The sequence below is a fragment of the Sarcophilus harrisii genome, chromosome 1 (assembly GCF_902635505.1).
Source record: "Sarcophilus harrisii chromosome 1, mSarHar1.11, whole genome shotgun sequence".
In the NCBI taxonomy this organism is placed as follows: Eukaryota; Metazoa; Chordata; class Mammalia; order Dasyuromorphia; family Dasyuridae; genus Sarcophilus; species Sarcophilus harrisii.
In genome coordinates, this window is record NC_045426.1 from 39872553 (window position 1) to 39890490 (window position 17938).

The following is a 17938-nucleotide window of genomic DNA, read 5'->3' on the forward strand; positions in this document are numbered from 1 at the left end:
AAATCAAATGACAGATGAACTGGTGAAAAAATAAAATAGAACAAGGAAAAATAATGTATACAATTACAACAATGACATAATTAAAAGTATAACAACAATGAACCAAATGAAAGTAAATGTCTTTTCAATTATTATGCCCAGTATTAACCTCAAATGAAATATATGTGAAATCATCTCACTCTCTTGTTTGTAGAGGTAGACAAATATGGATGAACATTATCAATTATTTAAATATGTTTTTTTCTACCTTTTTTATTTTTTGTTGAAATGCATGTCTCTCTGGAAGAGTAGTAATATATTAGGAAATATAAGAATAAAAATATGCCAATAAAATATACTTGAGAAAAATGTGTTAACATATAAACCAAGATTTAAAAACTAGATAAAATGACAGATTTAGTATGGCTTAGTGAATAAAGTATTGGACCTACAATGAAAAGAACAGGTTAAAATTTGTTCTTTGTAAAGTTCTAGAAAAATTTATGTTACTTGGGAAATTACAAAGTTATTTGGTTCATGATCTGTGTTTGTAAAAGAATTACATTAGGGGTTTCCCCGACAACCGTGTAAGCTAGAGACTTTTGTGATTCATGAGAACATATGATTTCCTACTATGTCCTAGAAACTCTTGTTATAATAAAACCTTTAGAATTATATTACTATTAAATACTCTTTAAGAATATTTGACAGTATATAGACAGTTATTAGAGTCTTACCCAAAGAACGTTAGAACATTTTTTTTGACATTGAAAATATAATTGATGTTAATAGGAGTGAAAGACATTAACAAAGCAATATTTAGAAAATGTGATCTGTAGTTTCTTAATTGTATAGAATCATTCCATTTCTCATTATTTCTTTGTGATGTTTTTGTTTTTATGACTATTAGGGGAATAGTGACAATTTAATGATTTCTTTTAGTTTAAAAACCTTACACATGCTTAATGGCCATTAGTAAATGAAATAGACACAGTGTATTATTTTCATTAATTTGACTGTTACATAAAAGAACCAATGCTGTTTATTAGGCTAATAAAAAAGTAGTCATATGTGGAAACAGTATGGCTTAATGCAAAAGAAAGTAGTATAGACAGAATCAAGACATAATATTTTGAATTCTTCCTTATTAATTGTATGATCTTTGTCATATTAACCCTTCTGAATTTCAATTTGTCCATTAATAAAATAAGTACTTGGACTCATAGGAATAGCTCTGCCTACTTTAAAGAGTTTCTGTTTCTGAACACCAAGTAATGCAAATATATGCCAAGAATCTGTGGATATTCATAAATGTGTAATTTCCCTTTCCCTCTCAAAACCCATATATCATATAATATTTTTTATAGATTTTCCTAAAGCCCAGAGAAGTTAAATGAATATTTCCAAATAAATAAAAAAATTACTAAAGCCACAGATAGGATATGGAACTCTGGTTTGCTGATATCAAAAAATCTAATAGTCTTTTCATTGTCTTCAGACACACACACACACACACACACGCGCGCACACACACACACACACACACACACACACAGTATTCTCTCTTTATCTCTTTCTCTGTCTCCAACTATCTCTATCTCTCTCTGTTTCTGTGTATCTGTGTCTTTCTCTGTCTCTTTTTCTATCTTTGTCTCTTTGTCTCTCTGTGTCTGCGTCTGTCTCTCTCTTTTCTGTATGTCTATATATTTGTCCATATCTATTTCTCTTTCTCTGTATTCTCTCTCCCTGTCTCTCTGTTTCTCTCTGTCTCTGTCTCTATGGATCTGGCTCTCTGTATTTCTCTCTGTCTCTCCTCCAGATGGAAATTTTTAAATAAAACATCTTAAATCTGTCTCCATTTAATCCAGGCTGTCATCATCTCTTTCCTGAGCTTTTGCAATACTGCTGTAATTAATTGGCGACCCTACTTCATAAAGACTACAATCCATCTTCTACACAGTCTAAGTAACTTTCCTGAAGCATAGATCTGACAGTACCACTATTTTGTTTAATGAAACCAAGTGTCTTCTTGTCCCTTTAGTATCATACATAAACATTTTGACATTTTAAAGTCTTCAAAATCTGGCCCCAACTTACATTTCTAAGATTATTACACTTCATTCTCAATTTCACTTTTTTTTTTCTTTTGATACCACCAAACTAGAGTTCACCTTATTGCACATATAAAACATTTCATCTTTCACCTCTAAAATTTGTCCAGACTTGGGAATATTATATCTAAAATATGCTTCCTCCTGACCTTCACCTTTTACAATGCTGTTTGTTCAGTTATTTCCGTCATGTGTGACTCTTGGTGACATTGTTTGAGGTGTTATTCACAAATACTGGAGTGGGTTACTATTTCCTTGTCCAGCTCATTTTATGTAGTAGGAAACTGAGGTAAGTTGAATTAAGTGACTTGTCCAGGGCTACATAGACAGTAAGTAGCTGAGACCAGATTTGGACTAAGGAAGCTGATTTTTTTCTGACTCCAGTTCCAGAATTCTATTCACTACAATACCTACCTTCCCTAATGAGATGTTACACTTTCTACTTTCCCTAATGAGATGTTACACTTTCTTCAGTCAGCCATATTATTTACTAATCTTTTTGGCAGTCTATGTGCTATGCTTGAGTTAGTCTTTTCTGAAAATACATCCACACCCACACACACACATTGGAATAAAATACACACACACGCACACACACCCACAAACACACACATACAAACATAGATTTAAACTATCAATCTAAAAAGTATTAATATATGTTTTAGGAAACAAACTAATTTTAAATTGCCCTTCTGGGTTGGGAATATAGCTACATGTTTTTATTTAGAGACTCCCTTGATTAGTTGCATAGTGGACTAAGAGTAAACAAGCAATTAGTAATATCAGCAAATATAACAATGATTTTATTATTTGAATTAGCTTTTGTAAAAATGATAGCAATATTTGTCAAGAATAATTCATAATGAAGATATTCTAATATAAAAGATGTATTTCCTTATTTTTCCATTGAATGCCCATGAAATACAGGAAGTAGGGTAAAGTATTATTGTGTTTTTTTTCCTTCATAATATTAATTCTAAATATTATTTTGTTTCTCTTTTTGTCTATTAAGATATTGAAAACTTTGAAACCAAAACAAGAAGTACTGTTTCTGTCCTGGCAGGTCAAGGTGTGGTTCTCCTCTGTGGCCCACCACCATTCTTTGGAGGTATGTTGAGATATTTCATTCCATTAACTGTTCACTCCATTAACTTTGCTAACAGGTATGCAAAGTACAGAATTAAAATAGTAGGCTTGAATAAAATAATAATAATGCCATATAATCATAAAACCATCAGAACAATCAGAGATTATTCATCATCACCTTACACATACAAAGTTTATTTTGAAACATTGCAATCAATCTTCATGTTTAAATTTGCCTTGAGATAGAATGTTTTCATAACTGACTTAAAAAAATATATAATTAAATAACATACATTTTCATAGAGATGTTTTGACTACTTGCTAGAAGAAAACCTAGAAAACATTATCAATACATCCAAAGGCTTGTTAGTTAAATTTTATATAAACAAGGGGAAAATAAGGCAGCATATGTAAGTTTCCATGGTAGGGACTATCAAAGATTAATGTAATTTTACATAGTTTATTTTGTAGACTCCAGTTACATTTGCTTGAATTTTCTCAAGGACCCAAAATATATTGAATCATGACACAGTGTGTACCCTTGAAACAATGCTTAATTTTCTATCATTTTTTGGAACTGGATTTACTAAGTGTTTCTGGGATCAGATCATGATGCCTTTACTAATATCATTAATTTCATAGTATCTTTGGGAATATTTTAAGCAACCTAGTCATGTGAAATTCATGTGGAAGTGATCTTAGTTAAATAAGTTCAAGCCAATACAAAATTTCCAAGTAATTATTAAGTAGCAAGGCACAAAAGATGTGAAAAAAAATCATGTTCTAAAAGAATTCATAATCAAATGTGTTTATGTATATATGTATATATATATACACACACATACACAAATAGATACATATATATTTATATAAATAATTATGTTTACACATATAGATTCATGTGAGGCTTTATAAATGATATCAAAGGCCTTGATGTCAGGAATAATTAAACGAATTAATAAATAAATGAATAGTAGACAGTGAGAAAATAATTATTTAACACTTATATCAAGCCACTGGGTTGAGTGATGGGCATCCAAATACAAGGTGGGTGCAATATCACTTCTCAAGAACCTTACAAACCAAAAGGATAAGAAAACAAATAATAGAAAAATAGAATACAGGGAAGCAATTTTTAATCTGGATATTCACAGTGGTAGAGATGATCTGAATGGATATACCCCTGAAATGAAAAGATAATAAACACAATCTAAGTCCTAGAATCATCTAGTTATATTGAGACACTTCATATTCACTTAATCATTAACCAAAATATTAGGAACAGAGATTGAGAGTTTGTTAGATTAGTGAACTAGCTTTAATTGTGATTAGGACCATAGATTCTGAAAGTCCAAGATGCAATATCATAGAAGATGGAAAGAGACAAGGAAGTGGTAGTAGGCAGAAGGCAAAATATATGGGATAAGAAGAAGAAGCTTAATTTACTTCCAACCTCTATATGGACAAATCATTAATTCTCTCTGATCCTCATTTTGGTTATCTGTGGAACTTGTAGTACCTGTGTGGCAGAATTCATTACTTTTGTGGCTCAAATAAAATGATGCCAGTAAAAAACAATATTAATGTCAGATATCATTAGTATAGAAATAAAATATTATGTTGAATATACTAATTTCCCATAATTTTAAATAATTGCTTTTTATGAAGTTTGAGATGATAAAAAAGTTTTCCCATCATAATTTTTCTTGTTCAAACTATTATAAAATTATTATTGGAGCATACCAGAGCTGAAAGTAAATTAATTAAGTGGGAAGTCAACAAAGTGGGAAAAAAAAGAAACTTTAAACAAGGAAAGTCCTTTCATTTTAAATTTCTGAATAAATTTATGACATTAGAAAACTCTGCAATGTCAGTGTAGAACTGTATTTCTTCCCACATCATCCTTCAATAACTCATTATCATACTAGCTATATTACAGAACATTGAAACAAAAGACCAATCTTTACCTTTTTAAACAATAGAACATATGATTTAGAGATATCATAATTTTAAAAGACATCATTGGCAAAATTTATATTTCAGTACATGTTATCAACCATATTATATCATATTTTGCTGACATTGGTCCTAAATCTTTGAACAAATATAATTTTATTTTCATCTTTTTTTTAGTATAAACAAAATTGTCAAGGATAAAAGAAATATGAAATATTTTAACGTTCTATAAGTGACATATATTAACTGAACCATTGAACCAGGGAAAGTCTTTTTTCTTTCCCTTGATAACTTTAAATAAAAACATGAATCTTATATTTATACTAAATTCATAAAATTATATGAATTTATATATATATATGTGAATTTATATATATATATGAATTTATATATATATATATATATATATATATATATATATATATATATATATACTTCAGTATATAGGAGAACAATTTTTTTAAAAGCTTTTTATTTTCAAAATGTATACACAGATAATTTTTCAACATTGACCCTTGCATAGCTTTGTGTTTCAGATTTTCTCCTCCTTCCCCCATTCCCTTCCCTAAATGTCAAGTAATCCAATATATTTTATACAAGTTAAAATCTATGTTAAATATGTGTAAACATATTTATACAATTCTCTTGTTGCACAAGAAAAATCAGATCAAAAAGGAAAAATGAGTAAGAAGACAAAATGCAAGTGACCAATACCAAAAAGAGTAAGAATGTAATGTTATGATGCACATTCAGTTCCCACAGTGCTCTCTCTCAGTGTAGATAGTTCTCTTCATCACAAGATCATTGAAACTGGCATCACATTCATCAGAATTGATCATTCTATAATATTGATGTTTCTGTGTACAATGATCTCCTGGTTCTGCTCATTTCATTTAGCACCATTTCGTGTAAATCTCTCCAGGCCTCTCTAAAATCATACTCCTGATCATTTCTTGTAGAACAATAATGTTCCATAACATTCATATACTATATCTTATTCAACCATTCTCCAATTGATGGGCATCCACTCACTTTCCAGTTTCTTGATATTATAAAAAGGGCTGCCAGAAACATTTTTGCACATGAGGATTCCTTTCCTTCCTTTAAGATCTCTTTGGGATATAGGCCCGATAGAAACACTACTGGACCAAGGAGAATGCACAATTTGATAACTTCTTGAGCATTGTCCCAAATTGCTCTCCAGAATGACTGGATCATTTCACAGTTCCACCAACAGTGTATTAGTGTTCCAGTTTTCTTACATTTCTTCCAACATTTGTCATTGTCTTTTCTTTTCATCTTAGACAATCTGAGAGGTGTGTAGTAGCATCACAGAGTTGTCTTAATTTGCATTTCTAAGAGAACAAAATCTAAACAGCTTGGAAAAAGTAGCTATTTTCCCCCAATTACTCTTCATACCATGAACTGTATTGGAATAGGTGGATATATTTATACAAAGTGTATTAGGGAAATATTTTGGTGCAGTTTTATAATTCTTTGGGTACCATTCACATGACCTTTAGACAGATGAAAGACTCCATAAATAATACCGACTACATCCTTTCCACTTATCTTTGCTTCTTATAAACACTCAAAGGCTGACTAATTTTGACTATTTCCTGATCCTACTCCTAATACTCACTTTTGGCTTTCTTGGACATTATTTCCCATTAATATTGTCTACATCTTTTATGTATATAATTGCTTTAATCTTGGTCCCTCCTCTATACCTTATTAGATTGTAGTTTCCTTGAAGACATGTTTTCTGTTTTCACTCCCTCTTTGTTCCCCAGTGCTTAGCACGGTGCCTACCATTAGACACTTTTAAACAGATACTTTTAAAAACATTTATTAATGTGCTATTTCTTTTTCATCTTCTTTCCTTCCTCATTTAAACAAAGTAACCAATATATTTCAAAATATAGAATAGCAACAAAAATTAAATAAAAAAGAAAAGAGAGAAAAAGAAAAGAAGGAAGGAAGTAAAGAAGGAAAGGAGGAAAGAAGGGAGGGAGGAAGAGAAGGAGGATGGGAGAGAAGGAAGAAAGAATTAAGGGATAAAAAGGAAAGAAGAAAGGAAAGAAGGAAGGAAGAAAAATAAAATGATCTGTTTGATGAACTCCAAGTGAGATAGTTGGTATGATATTAAGAATCTAAGCTATATACGTTTGTACCAGCTCTTTTTGTAGTGGCAAATAATTGGAAAATGAGTAGATGCCCATCAGTTGAGGAATGGCTGAACTAGTTATGGCATATGAAATTAGTGGAATATTATTGTTCTATAAAAATTATGAAGAAGCTGATTTTGAAAAGACTTCAGTAGATTTACATGAACTGATGCTAAGTGAAATGAGTAGAATCAGAAATACATTTTAGACAGCAAAACAAAACTGTGCAATGATGAACTATTAAAGACTTGATTCTTCTCAGCAGTTCAATGATATAATGCAATTTAATGTAAACTTTGGATAGAAAACACTATCTATATCCAGACAGAGAACTACGGAGACTGAATGTAAATAACACATGCTATGTATACTTTTTTTTATTTTTCTTCCCTCATGGTTTGTTCCTTTTGTTCTGATTTTTCTCTCCCACCATAGTTAATACAGAAATGTGTATTGAGAAAACAACTAGTGCACATATATAACCAGAAATAAGAAAAGAAAACAAAAAAGAGAGAATTGAAAATATAAAAATCTAGGCTGTTTCTACATAAAGCAGTGAAATTTGAACACACACACATGCACACATGCATGCACACACACAAAATATGCCTGTGGTCACCTTCTAACTTCTTTGAATGCCTTTCTTATATTCTTCTGTTTTCTTTTTTTCCCATTTTTTCAAGGCCTTGATTTATTAATGATTATACATGGGAAACAATTAGTATAGTTTCATTGATTAGGCTAATTAGTTGCTTTATCTACCTAGTGGGGATTAATGTTCATTCATCTCAATTTGTAATAGGACACTCTTTAAGATCTATAGCTATGAATTGCCAATAGTGAAACTTCAAGCTGTGATAGAAAGGGAAATATTTTTAAGCAGAGGCGTATGAAGGTCAGTTTTTTTTTTTTTTTTTTTTTTTTTTTTTTTAAAAGAAAAAGGTAGGAAATGTCTATCACACCAGGATAAGAGTGAAGTTTCCCTCAAAAACCACATGAAAACAAGTCTCCAATGCTTATAGACTTGAAACAAAATGGAACAAGCACAATCTACTGAGATGTAAATGATTAAGCCCTAATTTTAGTTATTTAGATAGAGATGTAAATAGTTGAGATACACATTAGAGTAAACTTATCATATCAATGTCCTGGAATACCTTTCTCCCAAATGTCTTTAGTCTCCATTGTGGGCTGTTTGTTCTGTCCTAATATCAAAAGTAAGCCTTTGATTCATTGTATTACTATACAATAATAAAACTACTGTTTTACATTTAGCTTCAGTCTCTAGATTTCTAAGCATTATTAATTAACAATCCTGTCTCCACTATTTCATAAGAAGAGGGAGGTTGGTGTGCCAAGTTACTACAAAGTGCAAGACCTGCAACAGATTCTTACCTCCTGGCCCTCTACAACAAGCTTCTGAATAGTCTGACAAAATGAAGCCCCTCTGCATCTCAAAATAGAAAGAAATTGGGAATAGAAGAGCTGGGGATCTTTTCAGGGAGGGCTAGTCCTACATAATAGGAGGGCTGGGCATTCATGCAAAGCCAACAGTCAGGCTCATTGTCTGACTTGGAGTTACTGAGAGCAAACTAAGAACATAGTTGGAGAGGAAAAGGGTAGTAAAGGTTTGGGGGTCTCAGATAAATGAGTGGGAACAGCAACTGGCAGTGTTAATTGTATAAGCAGGAAGATACAGAAACATATGTTAGTAGTTAAAACCTTATCAAGAGCAGGGGTTGGCAGTTTTATAAAGAGGATTGCAAGAGACAACCTCATAGTTTACAGGGGACTGCCATTTTTTGGGGTAGTAAGAAATGATCAGCAGTAATTGATGGGCCCTTTTCCAGGGCTCCCAGAGATCCATGACATAAGAAGCAGAAGCACAACTTAATCCAGGGGCAATAATATTGGGATGGGTAGAGGCAAGTAGTATCTCCTATAAAAAAGCCAGCACATAGGTAGTAACCCTTCTTTATTTGAATGGCTCTTGCATTTGAAGCAGAGCTGCACCCACCATTATTAAAGGATTGGGCATCAGGAAAGAGGGAGCAGAGATCCAAGAGGAAGACGTGACTATCCCTAGACATCCTGTTCTTGGTTCCAGTTGCTTTCCTCCACTCAGAAGGTCCAAAGTGTTTGATCGCCTTTCTTTATAGTCCAAGTATTCTTTCCTTTAGATGCTTGGGAGTTGGATAGTCAGAGGGAACAATAGTACTAGGAAGAAACACAAGGAAGTATTAATTTGAGGGGATCGGGTCTAGATTCAGATTTCCATTTGCATATGTCAACTTGTGTGTGGTATAGCCACAGAGGGATGCAGTTCACTTTAACTGCACTTGGTGTGATCAGGTTAACACACAGACATATGGGGTCCCTTCCAAGTAGGCTGAAGCCTCAAAGATGTGAATTTTTTTTGACAAGGACTGTGTCCCAGAGTTGAAAGGAGTAGATAGGATAAGATGGGGACACAGATAAGATGCCATGGACAGTTTTCTGGAGTTTGCTTTGCAACCACTGTAGGAACTTAATCAAGGAAGAATTAATAGCTTCAGTCTGTAATTCTTCCCGAAGAATGGGGAAGATGGGAAGAGGCCACCCATACATGGTTTCAAAAGGAGAAAATCCAGTACGATTGGGGGTGCACCTAAGTGACATCAGGGCAAGAGAGAGAAGTGAAATCCAATTTTCTTTCATTTCTAAGACCAATTTTATAACTTCTTTAGGGTCTGATTGGTTCTTTCTATTTGGCCTGAGCTCTAAGGCCTGTATTCACAGCATAGCTTCCATTCACATCCAATGGTTTTGGACAATCCCTGAGATGCTTTTGCCATGAACACTGGTCCACTGTCTGAGCTGAGCCCAACTGGCAGGAAGAACAGAGAAAGGAGTTAATTTAGGATTTTTTTTGGTTACTACTAAATCTATTTCATGTTTAGTAGGGAAGGCTTCTACCCACCTTAAAAAGGTATCAACAAAATCCAGGAGATACTTGTAATCTGCTGCCTGAGATTTAACTTCTGTGAAGTCCCCTTTCCATGTCTCCTCCAACTGTTGTCCCCTCAAACTAATCTCAATGTGGGCTGTTTTTTCTACTTTGCGTTTATTTGAGCACATGTTGCAGACCTTGCAACAGTGCTTTGCAAGGAGTTATGTAGCTGGGAAATTAGATACTTGTCCCTAAGGAATAGAGCCAATTTTTTCATCCTTGTGTGAGTTGTCTGGTAAAATGTTTTACTAACATTCTCCCAGGTGCTTCTGGGATGAGGATCCTCCCATCTGGGAAAAACCACCAACCTTCTTGATCCCTTATCCCCACTTTTGTTTTGGTGAAGGAATCATCGCAGGGGTAGTAGACAGGGAGCAGAGGCAAAAACAAGGGTAAAGGATTAGGGAAGAATGGAGATAGACAGGGAAGAATGGCTGCATGGGGGGCTTCTGTGTCTGTCACTAGGTTACCAATGGCTTCAGGAGAGTCCCTGGCCTGATACCCAGGGCAGTGAAGATTAGCTAGTGGGGAGGAGAGCCAAATAGATTTCAGGAGGGCAAGGCTCTCCTCCTTATTCTTAATATCTTTCCCGGAGGAGGTTAGGAATTGGCAGCTCTTGATAAAGGGTGTGGATAACACCAGTGGAAAAGGCATACCCACTGTCAGTGAAGATGTTTGCAGCAAAGTCTACAGAGAGTTGGAGAGACAGGGCAAGCGCCACCAGCTCAACTTTCAGGGCCAGCAAATCTGGGGGAAAGGTGGAGGGCCAGAGAACACACAGGGAAGGAGAATCCACCACTGAAGCCCCAGCCCTCCAAGTGATATTTCCCGTAGAAGTGCTACCATTTGTGAAAAGGATTATGTCTGGCCTGAAGATGGGAGAATCAGAGAGTTCTGGGAGAGTAGCCAGAATTTCATCCAAGACTTGTAGGCAGTCATGGATGGGGGCTTTTGCAGGGGTGGAGTTGGGAAGAAGAGTGGCAGGGTTAAGAAATGCAGTCTTGTCCGTTTCAATTGATCAAGGATGGACAGAAACAGCTACACCCAAAGAAAGAACACTGGGAAATGAATGTAAACTGCTTGCATTTTTGTCTTTCTTCCCGGGTTATTTTTACCTTCTGAATCCAATTCTTCCTGTGCAACAAGTGAACTTTTAGGTTTTGCACACATATATTGTATCTAGGATACAGTGTGTCATATTTAACTTGTATAGGACTGCTTGCCATCTGGGGGAGGGGGTGAAGGGAGGGAGAGAAGAAGTTGGAACAGAAGTGAGTGCAAGGGATAATGTTGTAAAAAAAACAAACAAACAAACAAACAAAAAAACTACCCAGGCATGGGCTCTGTTTGTCTGCCGCATAAATGAGAAGGACAGTGGCCACAACAGCAGGGAAGCAAGGGGGCCAACCTAAGGTGACAGGATAGGTAGACTACAGGGCAATACCAGAGTGAGGACACTATTGCTATTACCTTAGCTTCCACAACAAAACAGTGGACAGGCTTGGTGATGTCAGGAAGGACCAAAGCAGGGGAAAAGACTAAATCATCCTTGAGATTGTCAAAGGAAGATGTGCAATAGGAGTCTAGAGTAATGGACTAGAACCAATAGTGTCCGAAAAAAGCTCTTCAAAGCCCAGAATCTAGCATCTGCAATATCCGATAGAGCCTAAGAACACTGGGACTTGCTTTTAGTGATCAGGGTAGGAATAGTTAAAATGGCCTCATTTCTGGCTGAGGACAGAGACATCTTAGCCCTACTGAGAAGATATCTAAGGTAGGTTATATGGGGTTGACAGACCTGAAACTTCTTGCTGGATACCCAGTAACCTAAATGTTTTATTAGTGAGAGAAGAGAGTGAGTGGCTTTGAGGCAGAGATTCAGTGGAGGATTTTTAGAGGAGGTCATCAACATATTGAACAAGAGAGCAGTCAGGATTTGAGGCCTCAAAAGGTTTTAGGTCCTTGTGTAGGGATTCATCAGAGAGAGGGTGAGGAATTCTAAAAACCCTAGGTCAATTGATCTGAAAACCATTAATCAGGTTCAAACCACTTGAAAGCAAATAGGGATTGACTAGCTGGAGCAAGTAGACTGGAAAAGAAGCCATCTTTGAGATCCAGTACTGTATATGTAATCAGCAGAAAGCAGGCTAAGGAGAGTGGAGTGTATAGTTTCCACATATTTATTTACTTCATGAAGATCCTAAACTGACTTGTAATCAGAGGTGCCTGGCTTTTGAACTGGAAGAAAGGAGGTATTCCATGGGGATTCATAAGAGACAAGAATCCCAGCCTGCCAAAGACAATGAATGGCGACCATGATCCTCTTTCAAGTGTTCTCTGGTATAGGATAATTTTGGAAAGAGACAAGAGAGCAGTAGCTAAAACCACAGAACCACAATCATGGAGTGGTGCCCATGAAGATGGAAAATCAGAAAATAAAGCAGGCAGATAGGGAGAATTTCCTGAGACAGAAGCTTCATGGATAAGATATTCAGAGAATGGAGGAAGGTGTAGGGCTTGCAGGGCTGGGAAGAAGTAGGTGGAAACTTTAGGGAGGCCTTCCCATTTCTGAAGGAAATGGGTACCTGGAGTTTTTAAAGGAGGTCCCTATCCCTAGAAGGGGGTAGGAGCAATCAAGCATTACAAGGAAGAAATAGGTGACAGTTACATGGCCCAAGTTGACACTTGGTTCAGAGTGGCTCCATGGGCACATGGTGACCTGATCTGTGGCTCCCTGGACAGGAGTGGCTTGAAAAAAAAAAGGGGGGGGGGGTCCTAAGGGCTTACTGAGAACAGAATGAGCAGCATTGATACCACAAGAATGTGATCCCCAACGGTAGCTTTAACCCTTGGTTTCTGGGGGTCAAGGGAAAAGGAATCAGGGCCCCTTCTGTCACCTCACTTCAGAAGCATGGGAACCTTAGCCTGGCCCGGCTTGTTTGGGCATTCAGTTTTCCAATGCCCTTCCTTCTTGCAATATGTGCATTGGTCCTTTCTCAGTATGGGTCTAGATTTCTGCATGCCATGATTATTTCATGGTCCATAGGTGGTGCTGACTAAGACCTTGGCAAGGTGTTATTTTTGTCACTGAATGAGTGCTTAGTATTAAAACTTTCTCAACAAGCTCAAGTATTTGGGACATATAACTTCAAACCCTTCCTACTTCTGGAGTTTTTTTCCAGATGTCAGGGGTGAACTGACTTACAAAGGCAATATTCAGATTCCTGGGAACTCTGGAGGACTTCAGAGACCTTTAAAAGATTAGTAGACTTGCAGGTCACTGCCTTGAGACCTAGGAGGAGGTAGTGATAGTAAATGTTAAGGGAAGCACAGCCCACAGTAGTGTTGGGATCACGGTATGGGCACATAAATAAGAAAGAGTCCTCAAGCTGATCTCTGTGTTCTTCCACAGAGCCCCCTCCTGGCCCCAACACTACTTTTAGACTTTCGTGGTAGATCTGCTCCCTTTCCTCAATGGTAAAAAGGGTTGTTAGAAGTTGTTGACAGTTATCGCATGTAGGTCTATGGGTATGGAAGATAGATTCAAGAAGACTAATCAAATTCCCAGTTTTTTAGAGAAAGGTGGGGGGGGGGAATCTGGTTTTCTGATTATAGATATTACTAATTCAGAAAGCAACATAGACCAAGAGAGGGGTACGTTCCAGATTTGATGCTTCTCTCAGAGACAACACAGTGGGTGGTAGGGCAGAGTGAGAAGTAAATGAAAAAAAAAAAAAAAGGTAAAGACTAATAGAAGGAAAACAGAAGTATTATGAAAAAGGTAAAAAAGCATGATGAGCTCTAAAGGGGGAGGGCTGTTTGAGGAACATGGTCATCAAAAACAAAATACTGAGGAGGAGGGAAGAAAGGAAAGAGAAAAAAAGCATAACAGGTTAAATAAGATGTCATGAAATACAGATTTAGTTATTTTACCTGTGAATGTGAATGGGATGAACTCTCCTATAAAATGGAAGTGGATAGCAAACTGAATTAAAAGCCAGAATCCTACAATATGTTGTTTACAAGAAACACATTTAAAGCATAGTGATACATACAGAGTAAAGGTAAAGGACTAAAGCAGAATCCATTATGCTTCAGGTGAAAAAAAAAAAAAGAGCAGGGGTAGCAATTCTGATCTCAGATCAAGTAAAAGCAAAGATAGGTTTAATTAAAAGGGATAAAGAAGGAAATTATATTTTACTAAAGGGTACCATAGATAATGAAACAATATCAATATTGATCATATATGCATAAAGAGGTATAGTGTCCAAATTCCTAAAGAAGTTAAGAGAACTGAAAGAAGAAATAGACAGCAAAACTATACTAGTGGGGGATCTCAACCTTGCTCTCTCAGAAATAGATAAATCAAACCACAAAATAAGTAAGAAAGAAGTTAAAGAGGTAAATTAAATTTTAGAAATGTTACATATGATAGATCTTTGTAGAAAATTGAAAGGAGACATAAAATAATTTACTTTTTGTAAGTGATTCATGGAATCTATACAAAAATTGACCATATATTAGGGCATAAAAACCAAAATGGGTTCATTATTTATAAATAAAGGGTGATATTATAAGCAAATTAGAAGAACATAGAATAGTTTAACTCTCAGATCTGTGCAGAAGGAAGGATTTGTGATCAAAAAATGAACTGGAACTCATTATTGAACACCAAATAAATAATTTTTATTACATTAAATTAAAAAAGGTTTTATATAAACAAAACTAATGCAGACCAAGATTAGAAGGGAACCAATAAACTGGCAAAACATTTTTACATATAAGCCTCTAAAATATATAGAGAACTGACTCAAATTTAAAATAATTCAAGCCATTCTCCAATTGATAAATGATCAAAGGATATGAACAGACAATATTCAAATGAAGAAATTAAAACTATTTGTAATCACATGAAAAAATGCTCTAAATCATTTTTCATCAGAGAAATGCAAATTAACTCTGAGGTAGCACTACACACTTCTCAAATTGGTTAAGGTGACAGGAAAAGCTAATGACGAATGTTATAGGCAATATGGGAAAACTGGGACACTAATACATTGTTGATGGAATTGTGAATGGATCCAATCATTCTGGAGACAGATTTGGAACTATGTCCAAAGTTATCAAAATATCATACTCTTTGATACAGCAGTGTTTTTACTGGGCTTATATCCCAAAGAGAACTTAAAGTAGGGAAAAGGACCAACATGTACAAAAAAATGTTTGTTGCAGCCTTTTTGTAGTGGCAAGAAACTGGAAACTGAGTGGATGTCCATCAGTTGGAGAATGGATGAATAACTTATGGTATATGAATATTATGGAATACTATTGTTCTGTAAGAAATGATCAGCAGGATGATTTCAGAGAAGCCTGAAGAGACTTACATGAAGTGATGCTAAGTGAAATGAGCAGAACCAGGAGATGATTGTACACGACAAAAAGAAAATTATATGATGATCGATTCTGGTTGGAGGCTCTCTTCAATAATGACATGATTCAGACCAGTTCCAATGATCTTGTGATGAAGAGAGCCATCTATACCCAGAGAGAGGAGTAAAAGAACTGACTGTGGATCACAACATAGCATTTTCATTCTTTTTTGTTCTTTGCTTGCATTTTATTTTCTTTCTCATATTTTCCTGTTTGATTTGATTTTTCTTGTGCAGCAAGATAATTATATAAATATGTATGCCTATATTGGATTTCATATATATATTTCTACCACATTTAACATACATTGGAATATTTGCCATCTATGGGAGGGATGGAATGGGGTAAAGGAAAGGAAAATTGAAACATAAGGTTTTGCAAGTATTAATGTTGAAAAATTGTCCATACATATGTCTTGAAAATAAAAAGCTTCAAGTAAAAAAAAAAAAAAAGAAACTAGAACAGGGCAAATGGAATTTTATACCAGGAATGTGGGACTGGTTCAATATCAGGAAAACTGTTACTATAATAAGCCATATCAATAACAAAACCAACAGAAATCAAATGATAATCTTAATAGATGCATAAAAAGCTTTTGACAAAATATAATACCTATTCCTATTAAAACACTTGAAATCAAAGGGATAAAGGGCACTTTCCTTAAAATAAGAAGCATCATTTTTAATGACAGATGCTGAATGCATTCCCAATAAAATCAGGAGTGAAAAAGGTTGCCCATTATCACCACTATTATTCAACATCCTACTAGAAGAGTTGGCTTGAACCTTAAGAAAAGAAAAGAAAAAGGAGAGAAATTAGCATAGGCAATGAAGAAATAAAACTACACTCTTTGCAGATGATATCATGAGATACTTAGAAAGTCCTAGAAAATAATTATATAGCTTTAGTAATTTTATATTTATACACAATTTATAGCTTTAGTAAAATTTAGTAAAATAGTTTTTTAAAAATTAGCAAAATTTAGTATAAAACAAAACTACACAAATCATCAGCATTTCTGTAAATTACTGATAAAGCTCATCAGTAACAGATGGAAAAATACCATTTAAAAATGCCATAGACAAAATGAAATACTCGGAGTCTACCTGCAAAAACAAACCCAAAAACTATAGGAATACAATAACAAAACTCTTCTTAGACAAATACAATCAAATCTAAACGATTGGGAAAATATCAATTGTTCATGGCGAGGCCAACCTAATATAATAAAAATGACAATTTGACCTAAATTAGTCTACTTGTTTAGTGCCATACCAATGAAACTGCTATAACATTATTTTATAGAATTAGACAAAGAACAACAGAATTCATCTTCAAGAACAAAAGATCAAGAAAATCAAGGGAATTGATGAAAATAAAAAAGTACAAGGGATGTTGCCTTAGCAGCACCAAACTTAAAACTATTTTATATAGCAGCTGTCATCAAACCCATTATGTACTGACTAAGAAATAGAGTGGTAGATCAGTAGAAGAGATCAGATACAAACAACAAAATAATCACGGCCTATATCAATCTAGTATTTGATAAACTCCAAACTCCAGCTTCTAGAATAAGAGATCACTTGCTGGGAAAACTGGAAAACATTATGTCAAAAACTTGGCAGAGACATATATCTCACACTCTATATCAAAATAAGCCCAAAATAGGTATATGATTTGGACATGAAGGATGATAACATAAACAAATTAGAAGAGAAAGGGATAATTTACCTATCTGATCTTTGGAAAAGGGAGGCATCTATGACCAAAAAGAAGTAGAGAACTCTATAAACGTCAAAATGAACAATTTTGATTACATTAAATTAAAAAAGTTTTTGCACAAACAAGAACAACAGAAACAAGATTAAAAAGGAAGTACAAAGCTGGATAAAATCCTTACTGCCAGTATTTCTGATAAAGTTTTCATTTCTTAAATATATAATGAATTGTGTCAAATTTATAAGAATACAAATCATTGCCCAATCAATAAATGGTCAAATGATATTAATTGACAATTTGCAGATGATGAAATTAGAGTCATCTATAGTTATATGAAAATTCTCTAATTCACTATTGATTAGAGAAATGCAAATTAAAACATTTGTGAGGTACCTCCTCACATCATTCAGATTGGATAAGATGACAGGAAAAAGATAATGATATATGTTGGAGGGGATGTGGGAAAACTGATACATTAAGGCATTATTAGTGGAGTTGTG

General features: G+C 34.6%; 1 protein-coding gene across 1 annotated transcript in view; it reads left to right on the forward strand.

Moving 5' to 3' along the window:
* Window positions 1-17938, forward strand: part of LOC100915406 (contactin-6) — a 415511-nt gene that overhangs the window by 166723 nt on the left and 230850 nt on the right. The window contains exon 4 of the mRNA XM_023498129.2: window positions 3103-3198. Coding sequence (XP_023353897.2) covers window positions 3103-3198 — 96 coding nt within the window. The remainder of the gene's footprint in view (window positions 1-3102; window positions 3199-17938) is intronic.